The sequence below is a fragment of the Typopeltis vanoorti genome, chromosome 10 (genome assembly GCF_054136105.1).
Source record: "Typopeltis vanoorti isolate ZY-2024b chromosome 10, IOZ_Tvanoo_1.0, whole genome shotgun sequence".
In the NCBI taxonomy this organism is placed as follows: Eukaryota; Metazoa; Arthropoda; class Arachnida; order Uropygi; family Thelyphonidae; genus Typopeltis; species Typopeltis vanoorti.
In genome coordinates, this window is record NC_143558.1 from 48,837,237 (window position 1) to 48,864,395 (window position 27,159).

The 27,159-nt window shown below is 36.3% G+C and overlaps 1 protein-coding gene across 1 annotated transcript in view; it reads left to right on the forward strand.

Annotated features, from left to right (window-relative positions):
- Window positions 1-27,159, forward strand: part of LOC150102406 (uncharacterized) — a 357,402-nt gene that overhangs the window by 99,463 nt on the left and 230,780 nt on the right. The window contains exons 6-7 of the mRNA XM_090399570.1: window positions 3,175-3,678; window positions 12,678-12,771. Of these exons, the coding sequence (XP_090255696.1) occupies window positions 3,175-3,678; window positions 12,678-12,771 (598 nt within the window). The remainder of the gene's footprint in view (window positions 1-3,174; window positions 3,679-12,677; window positions 12,772-27,159) is intronic.

Here is a 27,159-nt window from a genome sequence, read left to right on the forward strand (position 1 = left end):
AATTGACAGTCGTTATCCTTTGCCTACAATGCCAATTTATTTAAATCATCCTGCAGGAATTCTACATCACCATTATCTACTACTAGTGGTCCTAGTACAGAACCCTGAGGTACCTCAGGGTTCTGTACTAGAGGTCACTAGTTATCCTCATTCTCTTAGATTCTACTCCACCATATACTACTCTCTGGTATCTGTCTGTCAGCCACTCCTGTCCATGCTAATAGCTTCACATCCATTCCCATCTGCTGCAACTTTTTTAAATTTTTGAATTTTACTTTTAACCAACTTTCCAATACTTCAGCCACCACTCCAGTGATACTAATTGGTCTGTAATACTTCTGCCTTGAAGCCACCTTTATACAGTGGAACTATCTTACCCTCTTTCCACACTCCCTTGAAACCTTGCGAGAGCTGAGACTTTGATTAAACAATTTCATCAGAGGCACTGCCAGTTCACTTGCGCATTCTCATAGCATACCGTTCAGGTCCACTGCTGTATTCACATTGATATTTTTCAGTATACTGAGTACCTCCAGTTCATCTATCTCAATGCTCACATCAATCTGTCACTTCAGTAACTGTTGAGTCACCACTTGTATGATACACCTTTGCAAAGATCACTCAGCAACTCAACTACTTCTTTTGCCTCCATCACCTTCCCACTAGCATTGTTTAAAGTCATCCTACCATAGTCATTTTTCTTCTTACTTGCCACATAATGAAAAAAACTCTTGTTTACCTTGGCCTTTCTTACCAAACTAGTCACCTTCTTGCTTGCACTGTGCATGAGCATTCTGATCACCTTTTTCTTTATATTCTCTCCACAGTGTTTTTTTTTTTTTGCTTTATATCTCTTAATTCCCACTTGGTTTATCCTCCAGACCTTGAGTGTGCAGACTGATACTGCTTCTCTCAAACATTCTATGACCACTTCCCATGCACTACTGACATTCTTTCTTTGTAATTTCTCAAGCCATGGCACTACTCCAAGATGACTACTAAGTCTGTCATAATTAACAGATTTATTAGTTCAACATAAGCTATTTCTTGATAGAGAATTTCATGTTTGGCAACTTCCCAGAACAAAACTGCATGGTCACACTCCTTTCTTGGAGGGATTGGAGGGAGGACATAGAGGGAGGAAAGGAGACATGGCCATGTCTCCTTTCCTCCCTCCAATCTATGTCCTCATAGTTAGTCTCCCATAATGATTGCTCAGCCTGCACTCATTCTGTGAATCTGCTGATACATAGTATTTACATCTTCCTGTGGACCCCTGGTCTGTAGCAGTAACCAGCAACATATTTTGTCCTGTTGGCCCCTATCTCACATTAATCAACCTCAAATGAACCATCTTCCCCAGACCTAAAACCCTCTAACTTCTAATTTTGTTGGTTGTATTTCTTCAACTATCATCAGCAATACCTCAGCTCCTGTCCTCACTGAAAATAGAATGTAAAGGTACTGAATGTACAGTACCTTTACATTCTATTCCTGTAATTATATCATTTTCAGTCAACCAGGTTTCAGTGATGCCTATAATTTTTAGCCAAGTAGCGCTGACCAATGCCAAAAATTCCTTTCAACACGCCCTTGTACCCACAATTACCGGTGTGTAATGTTGTTGCCAAGCCATTCAAATTGGAAACCTGTGAAATTGCATTCATCATTGCATAATAATTTCTCTACACATGCTCATTTATCACATTGGTGACCAGACACTTGTTTGATTGCATCCTTCCTAATATCTATAGTTTCCCTGGTTTTGCACTTCCAAACTCCCACTTAAACAACACTTTCACCAAACATCTAACTCCACCATTTAAATGTAATCTGTGAGACATATCTAAGTCCTTTTGGCCATCAGATTCACTCTATACATCAATAAACTTCATATCATTCCTACTACACAATCTTCTCATAGACTTATTAGCAATTATGGCCCTTCTTGTCATTTCTTTCCTATCATACCAAGGCAGCAGATTAACAATTTTTATTTCCTCACTCTTCATTTTTTGTTTCTTGCAACAATTATTTTATTTATTCTCTCATTGCATATTTTTCTCTTTTCAAATCATTTGTTGTTGCCATAACAATCATCTCTTTCACTTCTCCTTTCTGTAAACTAACTGCATTGCCAACATCCTTGATTTTCACACCTGGGAAATGTGCTTTCATCACTTGCTCATTAAGTATACCTCTTATTAGATCTCCATACAATACTCTATTCTTATTTGCAGTTTTTTGCACTTTTATGCTTTCCAAATTCACTTTTTTCTTTTTTTTTTTCATTCTCCCACCTTTGATATTTACACAATTTTTTCTCCATTCGCTCTACTTCCCATTTTATACTATGAAGGATGCAATGTAAATGCATTATTTCACTCCTTGCCATCACCTCATTGGCCACTTCTTTCATGCTCTCATTCTGAGCACTATCATTCCAAAAATTTGACTGTATTACTTTGCATGTAATGTTAACAATGAAAAGGAATACATATGAAGTTAAAGGCCATAATATAAATACAATATTTAAAGCACCTCTACAATGTAAAACATTATTTTTAACATTAAATTCACACATTAAATCCTGTAAATTATCCTGCTCAGTGGTGTATCATACAACAAGAAAAAAAAAAAAAAACTAGTTGAGATAAAATCAAAGTTCTAAGTTTCAGTCAACCAGTTATTGTTCAAGACTATTGTCATGTGCTACACTTGTCATTCATATGTGGTATCTAGTGCTATTATTGGTTGGAGGAAACCATATTCTTCAATAAGTGCAAGGTGAAGTTGAAAGGTTAAAACAGATTGTGGTTAACCCTTGCTTTTTCTTTAGAAAATTCTCTGCCACTGGTACAAAAAAAAAATCTTTATGGGTTACCATTTGCCAATATTAAAAGTTTAGTTTGTATTTGTTAGTTTAAAATAAGTTTTCATTGATAGAAGTCAAATAGTTGTGCTAATGTAAAAAAAAAAAATCTGTTTTCATTCAAATATATCATTACTGAATATGGCATTTATCATATGATAAATGCCATATTCAGTAATATATTCAGATAAATGCAAAATAAAAAAATAAAGATTGAAGTCTAAATTTTGGAGAAAAGTAAATTTATTTGAAAACAAATTTAAATATTCTGTATACTGTGAAGCTTAATCTTTATTTGCCAGGTGATAACTATGCTCCATCACCTCCACAAAGACTTCCAGGTGGTAGTATTCCTCCATCACCTCCACAAAGACTTCCAGGTGGTAGTATTCCTACACCACCACCTCTTTCATGCGATGAAGTCCAATTTCCACCCCCATCTTCACCAGTTATTTCCATTCCTCCTCCTCCACCCCCTCCACCACCACCATCAGTTCTCTATGAAAATATTCCACCACCACCACCACCTCCTCCTCCTCCTCCACCACCCCCACCAGTTCTCTATGAAAACATTCCCCCACCCCCACCTCTTCCAGGAAGCAGTGGTCCTCCTCCTCCTCCACCACCACCACCACCACCACTTGCAGGAAATATTCCACCACCTCCAGGAGGTATTCTTCCTCCTCCACCTCCACCTTTTCCAGGTGCCATTCCTCCTCCACCTCCACCTGGGACAGCTTTAGCACCACTCCCACCAGCTAGATTGCCTGGAGGAAGTATTACTTCTTTAGCAGAGCCACCTTCTGGTGAGGTTTTCATTTAAACTATTTTTTGTAACTTTAAATATATAAATAACTCTAAAAAAATTTAAGTAATTTTGACTTCTTGATTTTTTTTTTCTTCACTGATTATTTTGGCATCATTATTTTTAAGAAAAACTAAATTTTTTTCTTGATTAACAATGTAGCCTTATCCTATTTTAGCATACAGAAATCAATAACAATAATATTGCTTTGTATTGGAAAGATTTTTTTAAAAATAATTTGTAAACTAATTTGACCTACTGTTTTTTCCCATCACTCATGTATAGATTTATTACATGGTATGTCTTAAAAATAAAACTCCATAAATGAAAAATTATTAGTCTTCACCTTAAAAAATAGATTAATAAAAGAAACTGATGACATTGAAAAAGTAAAATTTAAAACAAAAAAAAAAGAACTTAAAATTTTATTTGTCAGAATCATTGTTTGTGGTTGGATGCATTCAAAAAAACAAAACAGACAAAATTCACTGAACAAAAAAAAGCAAACAAATTATTATTATTTTTTCTGTATGCTCTATGCAAACAGGATTAAAACAAACACTGCATTGATGATGATATATAAATTTGTTTTTTCTTGATGGGAACTATTTTCTTTGAAAAATTTCTGTTGATTGCATCAAAATAAGTTTATTTACGGGAAATGTCTTTAAAACAGATTCGGGGACTTGTATGTTATTTGAAAAACAAATATCAGTGGTCACTCATGTTATTTTTTATATATATATATATATAATATACACACACACCAATAAAGCATTTATTCTCACATATTTCGCTGTGCCTAATTTGTATAAAAGTTCTCTTCATCCCCATTTATCTGTTCATCTCCACCACAATGTATTTCTGCTGAATTCCTAGGATGATTAGGAGGAGGAGCATCAAAGTTAAAATGGTAAATTCAGAAATGTTTTTTTTTCCCTAGCATTTCAAGTGATACCAAATTAAATAAAATATATGAATTATAAAGGAGAGGGTTACTTGTGATAGCGATCTTGTTGCATCTTCTCAGTAGAAAACCAGAGAAGGAATGCATCAAAAGCACATCGAGTTGTATGGTGCAAGAAGTAGGCAGTACAGTAGTAGATTTCTGGAACGTTGTTACATGTCAGAAATCTAGTGGGTGATGAGCAGCAAATGTTTAAGCAGATTTGCTTATGAAGTGCAAATTACATGATAGTTGTGGAAGATTTTTAACTATGGTAGCGTAGATCAGTCAGTTGAAATGTATACAGTAATAAAAAAAAATATAATTCTTAAAGAACAGTTTTCTTACAGTTTTTGGGCAACACGAGGATTGAGAGTTTTGGATCTGATTGCAACTGAGACATCATCCATGCATCTGTTTGGTGAAATCTTGTGGTCTTTGAGGAAAGGATGAGCAGATAGGCAAAGATCTCAAAGAGAAAGGCATTATTTGTGAAATTACAAGGTTGTTAGTTGGTTATAATAGCTGGTAGAAGGGAAAATGGCTAACCTTGTTGGATGGAAAATGTAGTTAGGTGATCTCTGCAGATAAGTTTTTATATGGTGAAACAGATTTTATTTCAACTATGAGGATTGAGAGACTGAAAGTGAATGAAATAACATATTTTGAATACTAAGTAGTACTCTGGGGATTCAACAAAGCAATCAGGCCTAGTGAAGTTTCACTGTATGTTTTAAGGGAATGTGCTGAATAATTGATGTTGCAACTGACATGGCTGTTTAAAGAAGGTATTGCAACTGTCAAAATCTAAAGAGGCTGAGGTAGTACTATTTCACAAAGGTAGTAGTAAGACTATAGACTAAAGGTTGGCAACGTGGGGCTTCCGGGCACCCAAGTGCCAACGAAGCATTTTTAAAGCGCCCACAACTGTGGCAGATATTGAAGCGTTGAACAACCTTCAAATTTTTAGTGCGCATGTGAACTGCACATCACCGTTATGGGTTATATACTTCTGTTGCACTAGACTAATAGCCTGAATTCTTTTCTACAGTGACAAAATGACAATTATAAAATACTGTGTTAAGATCACATTAGAATGATGAAACATTCTGGAATTTAGTTAATAAAAATACCTATCTCTTATTAAGAAAATGTGCTCTTAAAATATATTCTTACTGTGCTTCGACATATTCATGTGAAACTCTTTTTTCAAATATGAAGTATTTGAAATCCAAGTATCGATCATGGCTCAGTGATTCTCATTTAGACCACTGCCTAAGAACTGGCAATTCCAGTTACATGCCAGATTATAATAATTTCAATGGCTCTATAATATTAAATTTATTCACATGACCCTCCCAGAATATTTTGCACCCCCCACCAGAGGGGGTTGTAACCCACAATTTAAGAACTGTTGGTTTAGAATATGATATATTAAAAATCAGTTTAAGTAAAAAGTTCTACATAATTGTTTAATTTCAATGTTAAAATATGCATTATATTTTGCAGATTGTGTATACCTCAACACCAAGAGTATAGTGGTACATAAAATCAACCATAACACTGAGAAATCCTATCCTAATTTTTTTCTGACTTAATTTTCTACTGAAAAATGTTAAGGTTGTATATGTCATGCCAACTATTTCACAATTTTGCAATTAAGAGTGGCATATGGAGGTTCATCTGGGGGTGGTAAAAATGACCTATCAGTAATGTGTCTGTTTGGGTGGTGGTGGTGGGGGGGGTTAGTGGCTATAGCATTATATGCATGGTCCAAGTGGGCATGGCTGGAAAAAGTATGAGAAGCACTGCTTCAGGGTACTGAGATGAGAGCAATATGTCATAATTTGATGGCAGATATATTTTGTTGATTGAGATGAAGATGGGCTTGTTTTCAAGCTGTAGTACAGCCAGCTGAGTATAATAAGGATTAGAAATAATAAAGGACAGGTGTTATTCTGCAGCAAATCTCTAGTACAATAGAAGAATACCAATAGAAGCCTGTTTAGTATTTATATTGTTGAAGATTCTTCTGAGGTTGTTCCTGGTATGGTTGGAGGTGATTGCCTTGGTCATTGGTGCTGGAGTTAGAAGAGAAGATTTATTGCAGAAGGTCAGTTTTGTTTTTAATGTGATAGCAGCACCATTTGAATGAGTGATGGTAGTACAGATGGATGAAAGGTTGTGTCCAGTGGCTTTTGCAAAAGAGTAGAAGGTACAAGTGGCATTTATGCAAGAAGAAAATTTTCTGCATTTATCTGTTTTGGAGTCAGACTAAGGTTTATTAATTGTTTTGCAATTATTGCTGGGCTCAGTGTAGGCAAATGAAGCTGGGGTTTTTATCTCAGGCCATTTTTGAGATGGTTGTTTTTCTTGTACTGCTGTGGCTTACTAATTTATTGGAATACCATGGCTTGGATATTGGGTGAAAATTTTAAATGGCGTGAAGTGTATAATGAAAACTTTCATCCTGACATGGAATTGGAAAAGTTAACCAGAGCATACTTGAATCTAGAAAGTGGAAAAGTAACCTTACTGTAGAAAGCTTGTAAGTCATCATACTTTATTTTGTAATGCCAGAGGACACAAGTTTGAGGTCAAAGTGCCTTTTCAGAGTTAGGTAAGTTTAAAACAAAGTGGACGAATGATACATAGTGGTACATAGAAACCTTAAGTCAGAGAATATCAAAAGGAACTTCAAGATTTGGTTCGTTCTCTCTAGTAAGGAGTATCTGACTATACAAATGCACCTGTTTGTAGTAGAAATAATCATACAAGATAACTTGGATGGTGGGCGGTGGCCCGAAAAAGTTTGGCAACCTATGCTCTAGAGCATGTGTGCCATACTCTTAAAAGGTATCATTCCACTACATGTTTCAGAATATGGGTGGGAAAACACAAGCCAGAATTCCTGCTTCAAAGGCCAAACATGCATCAGCCACTTCAAGTTTCCAGTAAGCAGTCAGTTGGGTTTCGTTACATGATGATCATATACCACCTAGTGGATCTATTCGGCATTTTCTCTAAATAAAAAAAAAAAAAAAAGTACGGGGTATCCCTTCACAGTATGCTTATTGAATAAGTCAGGGCCACTTTGCAAGGCTACACCATTAGAAGGCAGCATTGAATTGACAGTTGACTGGGAGATGTATGAGGGTAGTCTGAAAGGTTCTTGGCCTAACAATGAAAAAACGAATTTATAATTTAAAAATTATTTTTATTTTTCAACATATTCTCCCTTAAGACTAATACATTTATTCCAGCGATGCTCCAGTGCCATTATCCCATCCCTGTAGTGGTTCTCAGTAAGTTCTGCAAAATACCACTTTAACTGCAATCACCTCTTGATTTGAAGAAAAACGCTAACCAGTGAGGAAGAGTTTTAGTTTTGGGAAGAGATAGAAGTCAGAGGGAGCCAAATCTGGAGAATAGGGTGGATGTTCCAACAATTCATAGTGAAGATCCCTTAATTTTCCCATTGCCAAACACCTTTGTGGGTAGGTGCATTGTCCTGATGAAAGATGATTTTTTCTTCTGCAAACCGGGTCTTTTCTCGAATATTTTCGTTTAGTCTGGTCAAAAGATTGGAATAATATATTCCTTGGTTATTGTTTTGGCCTTTTCAAGATGATTAATAAACAAAATGCCTTTAGCATCCCAAAACACTGATGTCATGACCTTTCCTGCTGATGGAACTGACTTTGTCTTTTTTGGCACTGAACAACTGGCTTCTGTCCACTGTTTTGAACTGCTGTTTAGATTCTGGTGTGTAATGGTGAATCCTAGTCTCATCCATAGTAATAAATTGACCCCAAAATCAGTTTTATTCTTATTAAAACACTCCAAGCACTGTTCAGAGATTTTCATGCGAGTGCGTTTTTGATCTGCTGTGAGCAAGCATGGCACCCATCTTATGCAAAGCTTTTTCATTTGCAATTCTTCATGCAAAATATATCCTACACGTTCTTTTGAAATGCCTGTAGTCTTAGCAATTTCACGCACTTTAACTCGCTGGTCATATATCACGTGCTTGATCAATGATTTCTGGTGTTGTTATGCTTTTTGGACATCCTTCACGTGTATCATCTTCAAGGCTGGTATGGCAATGTTTAAACTTGGCAGCTCATTTCTTAATTGTCAAAAACAAAGGAGAAGAGTGTCCATAAACTTTTATGAACTTCAAATGAATTTCTTTTGGCATTAAACCTTCTCTTACAAAGAATTTTATTCATTTCAAGGTATACAGACAACACTTTGCTTCAGATAGCTGTATGAAACAAACTATTTGATAGAATGAATGACTTGCAATTTCACATGGATGCTTATGACAGATGTACCAACTTAGGAGAAAAAAAAAATCTTGCCGATAGTGTTGCCATCTATGGTCGAGGCCGAGAACTTTTAAGACCACCCTTGTATATGTGCTTCATTGGTCTGTTATAGGCCCTAAAAATTGCTCAGAAATGCTATACATGCCAGGTTGATCAATTTTTTTTAATTTAATATATCATTATATTTTTTGTATATACTTTTCTATTTTTTATAATAGTTTTATGTACATCATTTTATATTTAATAATTGTAACATAGGAAATGTTACCTAATGCAAAAAATGTTAATAGTTTAATACTCTAAATGTATACATATTTTTGCTGAAAAATTGAAATGGTATCTATGAGACGAAAGTGACAGGATGAGTGTCACAAGTGGATCTTCTCTTCTACATTACTGCTTATATGTTGAATAATATTATGAATATCATTTATATACAAACATGACAAGGGTTGATGATGCAAATTTTAATGAAAGTGATGAGATAGAAGCATCTATTTAGGAAGATTGATTATTGTGTATCTGAGAATAGAACAACTAGGCCAGTTCACTACTTTCATGTTCCCAGCACCTTGAATTGAAGAAATGGTATGCCCTGTTTTGTATTAATGTGACTGTATGGAAGAAAGTGAAGAAATGTGAAATCTATTAATGATGTAGACAAGTAGTTTAATTTCAGAAGCACAGAAGTGGTAAAGAGAATGTAATGGATTACTGAAATAAGGATCAAAATGTTGAGGAAAAATACATAAAGGTTTTGATCACAGATCTGGATAGCAATGTATAACTTGGTGAATGGGTCATACAGATGAGACGGGGGAAATTTTTTCTGCATTGGAAAGAAGAAAAAAATGCCATCTCTGAAAGTTAAAAAAAAAAATGGTCAGAAAAGAACAGGAATCAGGTTTTTTCTCATGAGTTTTTAAGCAAATAGAATGCATTGCTGGATAGAACAGGTACATGATATTCTGTAAATTTAAGGAGAGTTATGGCAGGTATAGTCAGATATACCATGAGTCTTCTCCATAAGTCCTTAAGCTCTTTGGAGAACAGAGATAACAATAATAAATAATAATCTAGGAAAGCATAATTGATTTTATTCATTCAGATGAAGTTATTAGTCTGATTTGTTTAATTATATAATTAATCTATTATATGTATACTACATATGTACGTTGACAAATATTTGGACACCTTATTTGCCATGCAAATTTGGATCATGTCTGCATAAGCCTGGTAATAAAAAGGTGGGTTGTGCTGCATGTTTTGTACCATATTCATAAACTGACAGGCATCCAATATGGGATAGTAGTTGGGCGTCACATCAGTGGTCTTTTTTTCTATGGCACTGCTAACCATCTCAGTATACTCAAATCCGTTGTCACTTATGTCATTCGTAGATGGACAGTTGATGGTGCTAACACAGCAGGAAAATGCCCTGGAAGGCCACCGATACTCACTGACAGAAATTGATGAGCTCTGTTGTGGAATGTTTGAGCATCCCACACATAATTAGTGGCAGGCCTTGCAGTCAACCTGGAAAATGCTGCAGGGACATCTTTTAGCACTAGAACTGGCTCTAGAGAGGTGCACACAGATTACTGTTGCAGAGCTGCTGTGAACAAGGCTACACATACCCTTCTTCCCATCAATGGCAAATGATGTTTGGATGGTGTCTTTCACACCTTTCCAGAACTGTAGATGATTGGAAAAGGGTTCTGTGGAACTGCGATTCACTCTTCCAAATGTCTTACTCTGATGGTCGTGTTTGAATCTGGAGTATAAATTAAAGATACCAAGAAATGATATACTTGGTTTAATCCTTTATCCAAGTGTAAACAAACAAAATTTGCACCTGAAGTATTTTCAGGACTAGGGCAACTCATATATAAAAGCTAATGATTTCACATCACTTGCCTTAGTATCCCAAAATACAAAGCACATATCCTTACAGACATGTATAATGCTATGAATTATGGGAAGATCACTACCCAGATTTCATTTGCATATGTGCTTTGCATTGTGGGATACTAAGGCAAGTGATATGAAGTCATTAGCTTCTTTATTCAAGTTGCCCCAGTCGTGAAAATACTTCGGATGCAAACTTTGTTTGCTTACACTAGGATTAAACAAAGCATAATTTCTTGGTATCGTTAATTTATAGTATAACCAAGAGGGAAAACTTCCAACAACTATCTTTAATCCAGAGTCTTTTAATAATAAGGTGTGACAGCCTTTGGCTACTCATACTTCAACCTTAGTATTACCTCTGGGTTTGGCTCCTACTGAAGACCTCAATAAAGGTTGAAACTGGTCTGGGTAGCCCTTCCCATAATGCATAGCATTATACATGTCTGTAAGGATATGTGCTTTGTATTGTGGGATACTAAGGCAAGTGATGTGAAGTCATAGCTTCTATATAAGAGTTGCCAGAGTCCTGAAAATACTTCAGGTGCAAACTTTGTTTGCTTACACTTAAATAAAGGATTAAACCAAGTATATAACTTCTTGGTATCTTTAATTTATAGTATAACCAAGTGGAAAAATTTGAATCTGGAGATTGCCTGGGGAACAGTTCTGGCAGGACTTCATCATTCCAATTGTCAAGTTTGGTGGAGGCTTGGTAATGGTATGGAGTTGTTTCAGTTGGATGGGGCTTGGTCCATTGTTTGATGTGCCCAAAACCATGATGTCTGATGGCTACCTGGACGTTCTGGGAAACTTCATATTTCTGATGGTGTTGAAGTACTTCGGCAGTGACCTTTTCATGTTCAGCAAGACAGTGCTCCATTGCATGTCTGAGACTGGTTTCCACAAAACAACAACACAGTGTTGGACTGGCTGGTTCAGAGTCCAAGCCTCAACCTCATCAAACAGCTTTTGGACGAATTAGAATGCTGAATTTATTCCAGGCCACAGTGGCCATCATTAGCATCAGCAATGGTAGTTTTGCATGAGGAAGGGAGGAATATTCCTGTTGCAATGCATCAGGAATTGGTTGAAAGCATGCCCCGAAGGGTTTTCTGTCATTCAGGCCCAAGGTGGTCCCACTGAGTACTAGAAATGCAATTAAAATACATTGCTTTGACTACAACTAGGTGCCTGAACACTTTTGTCAACATAGTTTGTCTGTGTGTGTGTGTGTGTGTGTGTGTGTGTGTGTGTGTGTGTGTGTGTGTGTGTGTGTGTGTGTGTAGTATATTATACGATTAAATATATAATTAATGTGTTTTTTTATTTAAAATATACAAAAGGGATTTCACTCATTGAATTTTTGAAACGAGGCTGCACTTTATTTTGTGAGATCTCCATGGCTTCCAAGGACTCATTATGAGAGGCCACTCTACACAATTATCATCTATGCTATTTTCTATTGCCCATTATACATCATATTCACCATCTGCTACCACTGTTAAAAAAGTCCATATAAAACTTTCTCTCATCATGTTAAATTAAATCTAATGATTATGCACCCTAAGCATTTATGAAAATATTCTTTGGTATCCTTCTTTCTTTGAGACTTTGTCATGTATCCAGTAGTAATTGTTTCACTTATGAAAATGAGAAATGAGTAAATAAGAGTGGTGTTTTACATTTTAAAATGTAAAACACCACTAACTCGTTCATTAATTTAAAGTGATCTTATAATTCCTTTAATTAGAAATGTTTTTTAATAATTATTATTTATTGATTTTTTTTTATAAATTGGCAAAATTTTTATAGCTCGTAAGCCTCCTATTACTCCAAAAGTTCCTATGAAGCCACTTTACTGGACTCGCATACAGTTTCCTGTTCAGCCAAGTAGTTCTGTTCCCGAGTAAGTTAATAGTTGTTTCAGCTTTAAAAATTTTAATGCCAGACACTTGTCATTATAAACTTTTCTGAATAAAAGATTATGTGAAATAGAAATTAACTTGCATAAAATCTTAACATAGTATTTTTATCTATCAGCTGTTTTGCTGTTTGCAGACATTTTTTCAGCAAAAAAAGTTGGATTATACATATACCCGCTTTATATAAATCTCATTTAATTTACATTTTTCACTATTTATGATTTAATTTGGCCTCATTTATTTTCCTGTCACTTCTGTATTCTTTAAATGAAATACAAATGAAATTTTTTGCAATTTTCACTTTTTATTAAAGTGAGTATGAAATTTCAGTTGTTGTGAAGAAGAAAAAAATTGGCAAATAACATAAAAAGAGGTAAATGTAAAAAGAAACATAACACACAAAGTAAATGAAGGCTAAAGAAAGCAGAAACAGATGAAAAGGATATGGCAATTCAAAGATCAGGAGGCATGCTGGATGACTAAGTAATAGAAGTGCATTTTTTAGGAGGGAAGATTCTTGACATGACTGAGGCAATATATAAACAAATAGAACAAATTGATATGATGTTGGTTGGAAAGGAAATAAGTGTGGTACGAAAGAAGATATGATAGGGATTGTGATGAAATAGAAGAGCAGACGAGACAAGATTGTTTTGCCACAGTGAGTCAGGAATGAGCTGAGGTGGAAAGTTGTGATTGTGGGTGATTCAACGCGTAGACTGCGTAGGAGATGACGTATGAAGTGATTTTTGATGGTTGAAAAGATTTGTATTCGTAGGATGGATTGCACATAAATGGATTTGGAGTTAGTCACTTGAAGCAATTCTTGTTTGGTGAAAGAGTAATTTAAGCTAATAATACTGGCAAATATCTGTTGGATTTCTGCTCAGGACATGGACTGGTTATTACTAACACCATGTTCCAACATAAAAATGTGCACAAATTCACATGGAGAGAAGAGGCTAGGAATAAGAAAAGTCTCATTGACTATGTTATTGTTGATCGTGATGTTTTCTCCCTGGTGCAGGACACCAGAGTGTACAGAGGATTTGAAATTGGAAGTGATCACTATTTAGTCTTGAGCAGGATAAAATTGAATTTCATATTGAAAAGAATAACATGTAAGAAAGTTTTAAAGTGAATAAAAGTTGAGCAGCTCTCAGATGTGAACTGTAGACTAAAATACACAAAGATTATTGAAAAGAAAATGAAAGAGTTTGAGAACAGGAATCAAGCCTTGGAAATTCACTGGTAAACTCTGAAGAAAACATTGATTGATTCTGCCAGAGAGGCATGTGGTGAGGTTGTCTGCAAGGATAAAAAAATCAGAACTCCCTGGTGGACACAGGAAGTTAAAGAGGCAGTGAAGGAAAAGAAGAAAGCATATAAAAAGTTCCTGGCAAATAAGTCAGCTTTTACTCTTACAGAATACAGAGACAAATGTAAGAAAGCTAAACAGTGTGAAAAACTAGCTAAAGAAAAGTCATGAGAGGATTTTGGCAAGAATATAGAAAATAAATATCAAGAAGGTGGCAAAATATTCTGGAGGTTGTTGAAGAAGCTTAGGAATGGAGGAAAGAGTGCTGTAAAAGGAGTTAGAGATGATAAAGGTGACATGAAAACAGGAGAAAAAGATATCCTTGAAGTATGGAGTAATTACTTTGAAAAACTGCTAAATGAAACAAGCAGTGACGACAGCACAGTGATAAAAAAAAAACACTGACCAGGCATGCAGTCAGGAATACATATCTATACTTGAAGTAGAAAAAGCCATCAAAGGCTTGAAATGTGGAAAGGCAGCAGGAGTAGATGATATTCGACCAGAAATGCTGAAGTATAGTGGTATAAAAGTCTTACAGTGGCTGCACTGCATAGTTCAGAAAGCCGGGACAGAGGGACGAATTCCCGATGATTGGAGTAGAGCTCTCATAGTACCCATATATAAAAAGGGAAATAAAATTGAATGTGAGAATTACAGAGGTATTTCCCTACTGAGTGTTCCTGGCAAGATCTATGCAAGTATACTTGAGAAACGGTTGAGAAGAATTGTGGAAGAAAAGCTTGGTGAAGAACAAGCTGGATTCAGGCCAAATAGAGGCCGTCAGGATCAGATCTTCACTTTACGACAAATAGTCGAGAAAACCTGGGAATATAACAAAGATCTGTATTCAAGTTTTGTTGATCTAGAAAAGGCATGTGACAAGGTGCCAAGAGAGAAGCTATTCAATACGCTGCAGTTATATGGTGTCAATGCGGCATTATATCAAGCAATACTTAGTCTTTATTTGAGTTGTAAGTCAGCAGTTAGAATTGAAGGAAGTACAGGAAGATGGTTTAATGTTAAATCTGGTGTGAGACAAGGATGTACATTATCCCCTCTGTTATTCATTATCTATATGGATCACATTATGAAGGAAAGTGGTATTAAACATGATATCAAAATTGGAGATGTTAATGTCAGTTCTTTGCTTTATGCGGACGATGTTATACTTCTAAATAAATCCGCTACAAGTCTGCAAGATTCTCTGACTAAATTGAATAGTTGTTGTAATAGATATGGTATGAAGGTCAGCAATAAAAAGACAAAGACAATGAAAATAGGCAGAATCATTGAAAATGTCAACTGTGTTGTGAATGGAGAACCTGTGGAACAAATAAAACATTTCAGCTACTTAGGCACGATTTTTACTGTTGATGGTAAATTAAATATAGAAATAGACAACATAATCAACAAAGCTGGTATGGTGGGAAGTCAATTGAATAAATTCATATGGAATAAGAGAGAAATTAGTTGGAACACTAAATTAGCTGTATACAAGACAGTGTTCAAACCAGTTTTAACTTATGGATCTGAGAGCTGGGTCAGAAGTAAAACACTTGACCAAAGACTAGAGACCGCAGATCTGAGAGTCCTGAGAAAGATTCGAGGCGTGAACAGATGGCATCAATGGCAATATCATATTAAAAACAAGGATATTAGGAAAGAACTTGATATTGTCAGCATCCAGGAATGCGTGTTAGCAGAGCTAATCTCAGGTGGTATGGTCGCCTAAACAGAATGGGCGAGGAAAGATTAGCAAAACAAGTGTTCTCTGCCAGGTTGGCAGCAAAACGACCCAGAGGATGACCAAGATATAGGTGGATTGATACGGTACAAAGTGCCTTAGACGATAGAAATATAAGATCTGATAATGTTGGAGTCTTGACAAGTAACAGACTGATTTGGAGGAAAATTGTAGATAGGAAGTTAGTAATGATATAATTTTTTCATGTAGTACTATCATATCCTGTACACCCCTTGTGGGTATATGGCAGGAATTTGATGATGTAATTTAAGCAGTCAGGAAAACCAGATGTGTCTGGGTGGATGTAAGAAAGCATAGAAACATGCGCATTAAATTGAGTCAAAACCGTAAGTGTAATGATATAGAGAATGGAAGAGAAAATAATAGTGTGGTAAGGAGGATCCAGTAAATGCCGAAATTGTTTTGTCAAGAAGAAAAAGTGAAAAACTGGAAATAGGTGGAGGTTTTAGTCCAGTTCTTGCTTCCTATTTGAACTTGCCATGTGTAAAACTTTGATGAATACTCAGCTTGTAGTTGATTGTTATACACTAATGCCAAAAGCATCAGGAATAAAGCAAGAGGCTCGTTAACATTAGTAGGTATAGTGAAAGCAAAAATTATGGACATTGGAATCTGCCTAATGATAATATTAGCTTCATCTTATTCAACTATAAGGCAAAAAAGGGCAAGGAATTACTGCTGATGGTTGTAGCAGAATTAATTCCAACAGTAGAAATAGCAGAGTACAGTAGAAATTTCCAGTGATGGTATGAGAAATACAGGAAGTGGAATAGAGGCTGATTGGTGTGAGATAAGTGGTTAATAGAAAAAAATGCACAATTGTACAATTTTTTTTATTGTATATGAAGCAAATTACCTATATTATCTTCAAATATTCATGGTGTTACCCTCATCATAGGAGGTGTGAAAAATCTATTCAGTCTTAATCTGATAAGAACCCCTTACCAACTTATATATTTCTATAATATCTTTCCTCCTCCTATCCTCTCTACTGCTCATTCTCAATCTTTGTTCATCTTTAACACCAGAGACCACTGTAGACATTAGTCTCTGGAAACTTTCAATATCTCTTTATCCTTTTGAAAACCAGATGATCAAATCTGTGCAAGTAGTCAATATGTGGTTTAATCAAGGACTTATACAATGGAATCATAATGTCCTTACTTCTATAAGTCAGTGTTCTCTGTATCCTTGCAGAGATGTTATGCTGTACTCACAATTTTTGCAACATGTCCTCTAAATATTAGATCCCTATCGACCATCACTTGTAGATCTCTTATTTCATTCACCTGCTCCAATATATTCCTATCAACTGTTTACTCTACATCCTATCTTTGTTTTCTGAATTTTAAAACCTTACACTTTGAAACATTGAACTGGCATCCTCACTCCTGTGTCTGATCTCTCAGTCTATTTAGGTCCTCTTGTAAAGTCACGACATTGTTCTATTCTTTATAGTTCTTCCCAACTTTTGCATTGTTAGCAAAAAACTGAATATTTCCATTCACACACTTCCGAATACCATTTACATACAGGTTAAATAGCAATGGCCCTAAAACAGACCTGTACACAACTAGCAACTTTCCGCTTCTGGGATTTGCTTGCTTGTACACAACTAGTTGATACTTATCAGATATTACCATTACTACACACTTCCATTATTGCACAAATCAGATAATCAAACTACCCATTCTAGTTTAACTATCATCTTATGATGTGGCAGTCTATCAAAAGCCTTTGCAAAATCTGCAATTTGTAATGTGCACCTTGTAATAAGTAGCAGATTACCGAAACATAATCTTCTTTAGCAAATCTGTGCTATCCATCAAAGAGAATGTCATTGTTGTCAGTCTAATTCTGGATCTTACTAATCTCTCCAACATTTTAACCACAACGCCTAACACACAGATTGGCCTATAACTTGAGGCTTGAGTTCTGTCAGCCTCCTTATTAAACAGTACAGTCTTGCCTTTCTTTCACTCCTTTGGTGCTTAGGTATAATGCAAGACTCATATTAAACAAGTATGTCAAGGCAGATGTCAATATCTGAAAACATTTTGTCAAAACACACAGTGATATATCAAGTCTCATAACCTTATTCATATCAAGTTTACTCAATTCCCCATATCCTGTTCACTCAGTCAGTCCATCCTCCTATCTTTCCACTGCACTCAAACTCCACATGATGTTACATTAACAAGGATGAAATACTTTTATGAACTGCTCATTTAATATCTCAACTATATCCTCTGCAGCATTTATCATTTTATACCATTTTCACCAATGAATGTTATCCATCCATAATCATTCTTTCTACTGCAAGTTGCATATTGAAAGAACTGACTAGGATTTTTTGGCTTCATTTGCTTCATATCGCACTTTTGCTACCCTCAGTGAGTCACCACCCTTGCCTGTTCTTTGTATTCCTCATGGAACTGATTATTACCACTCATCTTATGCTGCTTCCATAATGCTTTCTTCCTCTGTATTGCATGCTTAATCTCTTCATTCATCTATTTCACACTTTCCTTATTTAACTTTTTAACACTTGGTCAGGATGTTAAATAAGGTAAGTGATATTGCTTCTGCTAGATAATTCTTGAATATCATCCAAGCAGAATTGATGCCCTTTCCACCCAATACTACAGCTGACAACTGTTTCTTGAAATTTTCATAATTGCTAGCTTTGTAGTTCCACGTGTATCCACTTCTCACAGCAGCCCTCATAGCTGGCATCCACCCAGGTAATCACTTCGTGGTTGCTCTCACCAACTGAAAGGAGGTTCAACACTTCATTTGTAATGATATCCACTGATGAGATGATCAATCCAAGGCCCTTTATCCTCACATGCCATTTATTACATACTTCCTGAAGAAGTCATCCCTTGAGAAATTAATTTTTTTTTGTGGGATGATATGTCATTCAGAAGCAATCTGTATTATCATAATTAAAGTCACTCATAATGATCAACCGTTGCATGACTAATCTGCTTATACTTTTCATGGTTATTACCTTCTTTTACCAGGTGTATAGTAGTATCTCGCTATGTGTTTTATTCTGTTCACCTGTGTCTCATACCATACTGCCTCAAAACTCCCTTCATCTCTACCTTGCACAGGCCTAATTCCTTTTCTGTTATCAACAGCACTGCACTTCCTCTTTTACCTTTCCCTTCTTCACAAAGATTATACCCTTCCATCTCTATTCCTCTCAGAATGTCATCCTCTTGAAATTTTTTCACTTGGTTATACTATAAATTAAAGATGCCAAGAAATTATATTCTAGGTTCATCCTTTATTCAAGTGTAAGCAAACAAAGTTTTTGCATGAAGTCAATTCACGACTGGGCTACTTGTATATGGAGGCTAATGACTTCACATAAATTGCCTTAGTATTATGGATGTGTATGATGTTATGCATCATGGGACAGGCCACAACCCAGACAAGTTTGATGACACCTCAGTAATGGTCAGCTGGTCTGGGTAGTGGCTCTTCCTATAATGCATAGCATCATGTGTGTCTGTAAGGATATGTGCGTTGCAATATGGAATACTAAAGCAATTGATATGAAGTCATTAGCATCTATATGCAAGTAGCCCAGTCTTGAAGTGACTTCATGTACACACTTTGTTTGCTTACCCTTGGATAAGGGATGAACCCAAGAATATAATTTCTTGGCCTCTTTAATTTACATCCTCATCCTCCATGTCCAGGCCTTCTGAACTATGCAGTGCAGCCACTGTAAGACTTTTATACCACCATACTTCAGCATTTCTGGTCAAATATCATCTACTCCGGCTACCTTTCCACATTTCAAGCCTTTGATGGCTTTTTCTACTTCAAGTATGAATATGTATTCCAGAATGTATGCCTGTTGAGTGTTTTTTACCACTGTACTATTACTGCTTGTACAGTGGTAAAAAACACTCAACAGGCATACAGACAGGAATACATATCTATACTTGAAGTAGAAAAAGCCATCAAAGGCTTGAAATGTGGAAAGGCAGCAGGAGTAGATGATATTCGACCAGAAATGCTGAAGTATGGTGGTATAAGAGTCTTACAGTGGTTGCACTGCATAGTTCAGAAAGCCTGGACAGAGGGACGAATTCCCGATGATTGGAGTAGAGCTCTCATAGTACCCGTATATAAAAAGGGAAATAAAACTGAATGTGAGAATTACAGAGGTATTTCCCTACTAAGTGTTCCTGGCAAGATCTATGCAAGTATACTTGAGAAACGGTTGAGAAGAATTGTGGAAGAAAAGCTTGGTGAAGAACAAGCTGGATTCAGGCCAAAAAGAGGCTGTCAGGATCAGATCTTCACTTTACAACAAATAGTAGAGAAATCATGGGAATATAACAAAGATCTGTTTTTATGTTGTGTCGATCTGGAAAAGGCATATGACAAGGTGCCAAGAGAGAAGCTATTCAATATGCTACAGTTATATGGTGTCAATGGGGCATTATATCAAGCAGTACTTAGTCTTTATTTGAGTTGTAAGTCAGCAGTTAGAATTGAAGGAAGTACAGGAAGATGGTTTAATGTTAAATCTGGTGTGAGACAAGGATGTACATTATCCCCTCTGTTATTCATTATCTATATGGATCACATTATGAAGGAAAGTGGTATTAAACCTGATATCAAAATTGGAGATGTTAATGTCAGCTCTTTGCTTTATGCAGACAATGTTATACTTCTAAATAAATCTGCTACAAGTCTTCAAGATTCCCTGACTAAATTGAATAACTGTTGTAATAGATATGGTATGAAGGTCAGCAATAAAAAGACAAAGACAATGAAAATAGGCAGAATCATTGAAAATGTCAACTGTGTTGTGAACGGAGAATCTGTGGAACAAGTAGAACATTTCAACTACTTATGCATGATTTTTAGTGAAGATGGTAAATTAAATATCAAAATAGACAACAGAATCAACAAATCTGCTATGGTAGGAAGTCAATTGAATAAATTCGTATGGAATAAGAGAGAAATTAGTCAGAACACTAAATTAGTTGTATACAAGACAGTGTTTAAACCAATTTTAACTTATGGATCTGAGAGCTGGGTCAGAAGTAAAACACTTGACCAAAGACTAGAGACTGCAGATATGAGGGTCCTGAGAAAGATTAGAGGTGTGAACAGATGGAATCAATGGCAATATCATATTAAAAACGAGGCTATTAATAACAGATGGGATGCAGAATTTATGCTTGGTGAGAATATATTGTTGGAAGTAGAGGAAATAAGAGATCTGGGGGTGATAGTGGATAAGGATCTAAAATTTAGGGGACACATCGCCAAAATTGTGAAGACAACACAAAGACTTCTGGGAATGATGCGGAGGACACTGACATGTAGAAGTAGGGAGATTCTTGTTCCATTGTATAAGGCTTTGATTAGGCCACACATGGACTGTTGTGCCCAGATTTGGTCACCTGGTTTTCAGAAGGATGAAGAGATGTTGGAAAGGGTCCAAAGTCAAATGACTAAGGTAGTTTCTGACCTCTGGAATGTCAAGTATGAGGAAAGATTGAAAAGATGTAATTTGCAGAGTCTAGTGGAGAGAAGGAAGAGGGGAGATATGATAGAGACCTACAAGTTGGTAAGGGGTTGTTATAGGATCAATGGTGGAGAAGTTCTACAGAGAATAGTGGGAGATCAGGGGAGAACCAGAGGTCATCCCTGGAAACTATATAAAGAGGGTGTGAGTAGGAGATTGAGAGGCAGGTTTTTTTCGTGCAGAGTTGTGAGTGATTGGAATGCCTTGCCTGAGAGTGTAGTGTCTGCAAGGAGTTTGAATGTGTTTAAGACACGGTATGATGATATGTGTGTGAGATAAAAGGACCTCCTAGATTAGTCTGACTCCATGAGGTCTTGTTTAATAATAATAATAATAATAATATTAGGAAAGAACTTGACATTGTCAGCATCCAGGAATGTGTTAGCAGAGCTAATCTCAGGTGGTACGGTCACTTAAACAGAATTGGCGAGGAAAGATTAGCAAAACAAGTGTTCCTGCCAGGTTGGCAGGAAAATGACCCAGAGGAAGACCAAGATATAGGTAGACCGATACGGTACAATGTGCCTTAGACAATAGAAATATAAGATCTGATAATGTTAGTCTTGACAAGTAACAGACTGATTTGGAGGAAAATTGTAGATACGTAATTAGTAATGATGTAAATTTTTCATGTAGTACTATCATATCCTGTACATCCCCTTGAGGGTACATGGCAGGAATTTGATGATGATGATCCTCCATGTCATACTCCAACAATTTTTGGGTGAACAAAGTCAATCAACTCAACAATTTTGTTTCTCTTATTGCTGATATCTTTAGGTTTTGTATACGAACATATCAATTCATTTCTGGATCTATAAGAAATTTGTTTATTTACTTTTTCTTTGAACACTAACCTTTCTCATGCTGTGTACCCTTGTCCCCCTCTTCACACTCATGCTACTGACTTCTCCATTCACAAGCATCCTATTAATTCATTCTTCCTTATTCTTCTGCTCTTCCACATTGCTTTTTACTTGTTCGGATTTGTTCTCTGCACTCATTACTGTACCTATCAACAGAAGCATTTCCGGATGACTCGCACTAAAAGCATGCTGATTGTCCCATCACTCTTATACAGTTCCATTCATCCTTCAAACTCATGTTACACATTTACCAATTGCACTCCTTTCTCTTCATACATTTTCACTAACACACCATTCATGATCTTTGCTCTCCACCTCAAATCATCACTGACTGTCATCCCTGAGCAACACAGACTACTTTTCCTATTATCTTTTTATTATTCTCAAGAAACATCATCCTTACCTTTTTAAAAATTCAAAACAACAAACATCTGTCAAAGCAGGATATCTCAGCTATGCAGTATGGCTCTATATCCCAAAATTGCCTGTTGTGGTCTACAGGCAATTTGATCTACCATCTATGTGTGATGTAGCAGTAAAGAACATGAAAATAAAAATTGTCAGTGCAGAACACTAAAATGCCTTAACTGTGGGGGGAAACCTCACAATTAGAGCATTTTAATGTTTTGCTCTTACAGTCTTTATACCCAGCATGCTCCTAAGCTTGCCAAAGGTGGAAGGATGAAAAGGAGATAATACAAAAGTTAAAAACAGAGCAGTGCATCACATACCAAGAAGCAAAGAGGCAGTATACCACAACAGTAGCAACAACATCTGCTAAACCCTCTTAGGCTGAAAGGCAACTGTAAAGAAAGTGTCAGTTGGGATGTTAACGTGTATGTCAATCCCGCATTCTCACAACTACAACATCTCTGAAAGATAGGATTTGCTTGCTATCTCCTTTGAGTGAATGAAAGAGAGACTCATTATGGACTCACTCCTGAAGATATGTCAAAAGGGTCCCATTGTACAAAAATCCTCTAATTAAAAAATATTGGAACATGGGCCACACAAGATCAAAGAAATGCCTCTGGACCCTTTATTAGATGACCCATCAACAGGTAGCATGGATATTTTTGCTCTCCCTCAGGAAGATAAAAACAATCAATATACTGAGTGCCCTAGAGGAAGTGAAATTTGAAGTCTTGGATATTTTGCACAGGAAGAAATAATTGATACTGGCCATCCACAATTCTCAAAAAAAAAAAAAAAAATCTAAGACTAATGAAAACAAAACCACTCATATCATAGAAACTAGATGATACCACAAAAAAAAAAAAGAAAAATAATTGAAACATTTCTACAATGGAATTGTCTTGAATTCTAATAAAACGTATATGACATCAAAGCTCTCTCGTAGAAGTATAAGCCAATATGCTTCTGTTTGCAGGAAACATACCTGAAACTGGGTGATTAATCCAGCTGTCTGTAATGCTACTATTATTTGTAAGGGCAGGATAGGAGATAAACCTGCCCAAAGAGGATTCACCATCCTTGTGGGCAACCATACTCTGTTCCAACAAACCAAAATTAATACCAGCATATAATAATATGCTACATCTACCTTCCTCCTGCTGCAGATTTTTCTCAAGATTACCCTGAAAAAATCTCTCCCTCTTAAACACAGAAAGCAACACCTTCCATATGCCTACCTGAACATACATTCACTGCCATCGACTTAACTATCTGCTTGCCTTCCCTTTCCCCACTGTTTAAGTTGGAAACTGATGACAACCTATTAGAAGCGATCACAAACACATGATAACCTCTCTTCTACATGGGGAACCATATACTACATCTCAGATATCACAGTAGAAAATTGATCACACTGACAAGTCCAACTTTTCACCATTAGCAGTTTTTGATTGTGCAACAGTCAGTTGCACAATCAAATATGTCCTATCAGTGATGCAATGAAGCATGTAACAGAGTGTATTATAGCAGCAGCCACAACTGCATTCCTAAAATGTCTAGTCATTTCCCACATTTTCCTAAACCATAGTGGAGTGATGATTGAACAGCAGTCAAAGAAGACCAGAAGAAAGCTTGGTGCTCTCTGCAGATAGCCTATAACAACAAACCTAATTACTTTCAAATGAGCTCAAGCCCAAGCAAGACATATCAGGTGTCAGAGCTGAAAGGAATCCTGAATCCAATTTACTTCTCTATCATGATCCACTAACAGTAAAGAAGTTTGGGAAAACATTCAGAAAATGAAAGGCAGATACACCATCTCCTGACTTCTATCCTCCAGCACAATGGTTACACAGTAGCTGATCCAACAGCAATTGCTGACACACTCAGGGAGATTTTTGGAAAAAATCAGCAACATGCTTGTATTCTTATCCCTAAGAGTTATAAAGCAAAAAAACAATAAATCCGTTTTGCTTCAAACAGCACAGTAGAATCAACAGACCATTTATCAAAGAAGAAATGAAAGCTGCTGTGCTTAAACCTCATATCATCCATTACAAGATGATAAAACGTTAACATCAGCCATTGATCAACTGTCGTACCTTTACAACAGAATTTTCTGTGAGGGCATTTTTCTGGATATTTGGCAAAAGGCAATTATAATTGACAAAATTCCCAAATAACTATCATCCATTTGCTCTTACCAGTTACTTGTGCAAGATTCTAGAAAAAATGATTCATCTTTCATTGTTTCTGGGGAGGAAACAACCTCTTTACCAGAACACATTCTGGCTTCAGAAAATATCATTCTACTGCTGATCATCTGGTCTGGCTGGAAACATACATTTAGAGATGCCTTCCTAAAATGCAGTCACCTAGTATTGGTTTTCTTCAATATGGATAAAGCATATGACACTGCTTGGAGGTTTGGAATACTGAAAGACTTGCATAATTTTGGTCTTATAGGGAAAACTTTTTATCTAACTGAATCTTCTAAGTCCGAGTGATAATTGTCCTCTTCATCCCCTATAACCAAGAAGAGTGAGTTCCACAAGGTTCTGTTTTAAGTGTCATGCTTTTTGCAATCAAGGTCAACTTGATAACAGACCAATTTCCTCAGTGACTAATATCCTATTTGTGGATGACTTTACTATCTTCTGTCACTCATGTAATATGAGGGTCATAGAAAGACAGCTGCAGCAAGCCCATGACCATCTCTGAAAATGGGTGCTTGCAAATAGTTTCAGATTTTCACAGAAGACATTTTGTTTCCCATCTGACACAGACATAGTCTTCATCCTGACCCAGAACTTCAAGTAGGATAATCACTAATTCCAATTGCTTTGGAAGCCAAGTTCTTGGGAATTATCTTCGACAGGAAATTCAGTTTCCTTTCTCACATACATCAGCTATGAGACAATTGCCGTAAAATAACGAATGTTCTACGCACCCTGTCTTCCACCCTCTGGGGTACTGACAGATGTTCACTGCTTCATTTATACAGGGCATTGATAAGGTCAAAACTGCACTATTGGTCCCAAGTCTATGCTTCTGCCAAGGAGAGTATGCTTCAATAGCTAGACAATATTCACCATCAAGCCTTCAGAATTGCAACTGGAGCATTTCACAGGTCACCTGTTCTTAGTCTGTTTGTCGAGAAAAATGAACCATCTTGTTTCTTAGACACCAACAGATGTCTCTGCTCTATGTTACTAAAATAAAATCCTTGTCACGTACTCCATGTATCCAACTATCTTTCAGCCACAATGGGAGAATGTTTACAACACTCGACAGACTGCCATTGAACTCGTAGGTTTGTGGATAAAAGATCTCCTTCAAGCTCTAGAAATGGTGGTAGATAGCATAACTCATATGCAACCAAGCTCACTTCCACCATGGCAATCATACATTCTTCTTGAAGAACATCTTCAAGTTGTTTTAAAGACATTGGAGGTGGGAATCTATTTCTTATTCTAGTCTCCAAAACTGACCAGAGTGGTTCAATAACGTTCAAATTTGGTAATTGTTCTTGCCAGGGAAGATGTTGAAGTTCACCTTCATGTTCTTCAAACCACAACTCTTTGGTATAAGCTGTGTGAATGGTGGTATTGTTGTCTTGGAATACTGAATTGTTGTTTGGGAATAATGTTTGGATCACAGGATACACTTAATTATCCAAAATGTCCAAATAATCACTTGCAGTAATTCTGCCATGTATAGTAATAATGGAACCAACAAAATATCACAATATTGCTGCCCATACCATCACAGTAACAACCCATTGCTGCCCAGATCTAACAGTAATTACCTCCCATGCTTTACTGTTGGAGCCATGCATTCCGGATTATAGGTTTCCTTGGTTGTTCAACAAATGCAAACTCTTCCTGATGTAGGAAACAGCAGGAAGGTCAACTCATCTGACCATATCACGTTTCCAGTTTTCTGATGTCCAGGGGTGATAATTATGACACCATCGTTTATGCATCTGAGCATTATTTTCAGTAATTGCAGGTTTAGCAATTGCAGCTCTACCACTCTGATGAATATTGGATTTATGAAGCTCGTGTTGGACAGTTTTTGTGGAAAGAGGTTCTGCAAGATGAATATGAAATATTCAGTTCTGCTGTTACTTGTGCTACAGTAGTTCTGTAATTTTTTGAAACAATGCTTCTGAATGTCAGATCTCTTTCTGTAATTTTTGATTTTTTGTCCACTGTGTCTCTTCAGTGATGTTTCTTGTCATGATTTGTGTATGTTGACATAACCTTAGAAATTCTCAATACACCTAATAATGTGGCAGTTTTTGTCACTGATACTCCAGCTAAATGCCACCAATGATATGTCCTCTTTTTAAGTTGAACAAGTCTCCTATTTTCCACAGTTTTTTTCAATGTAACTAATACAAACAGATTTTGTTCCTAAACATCTTAGTGTTTCCATTAT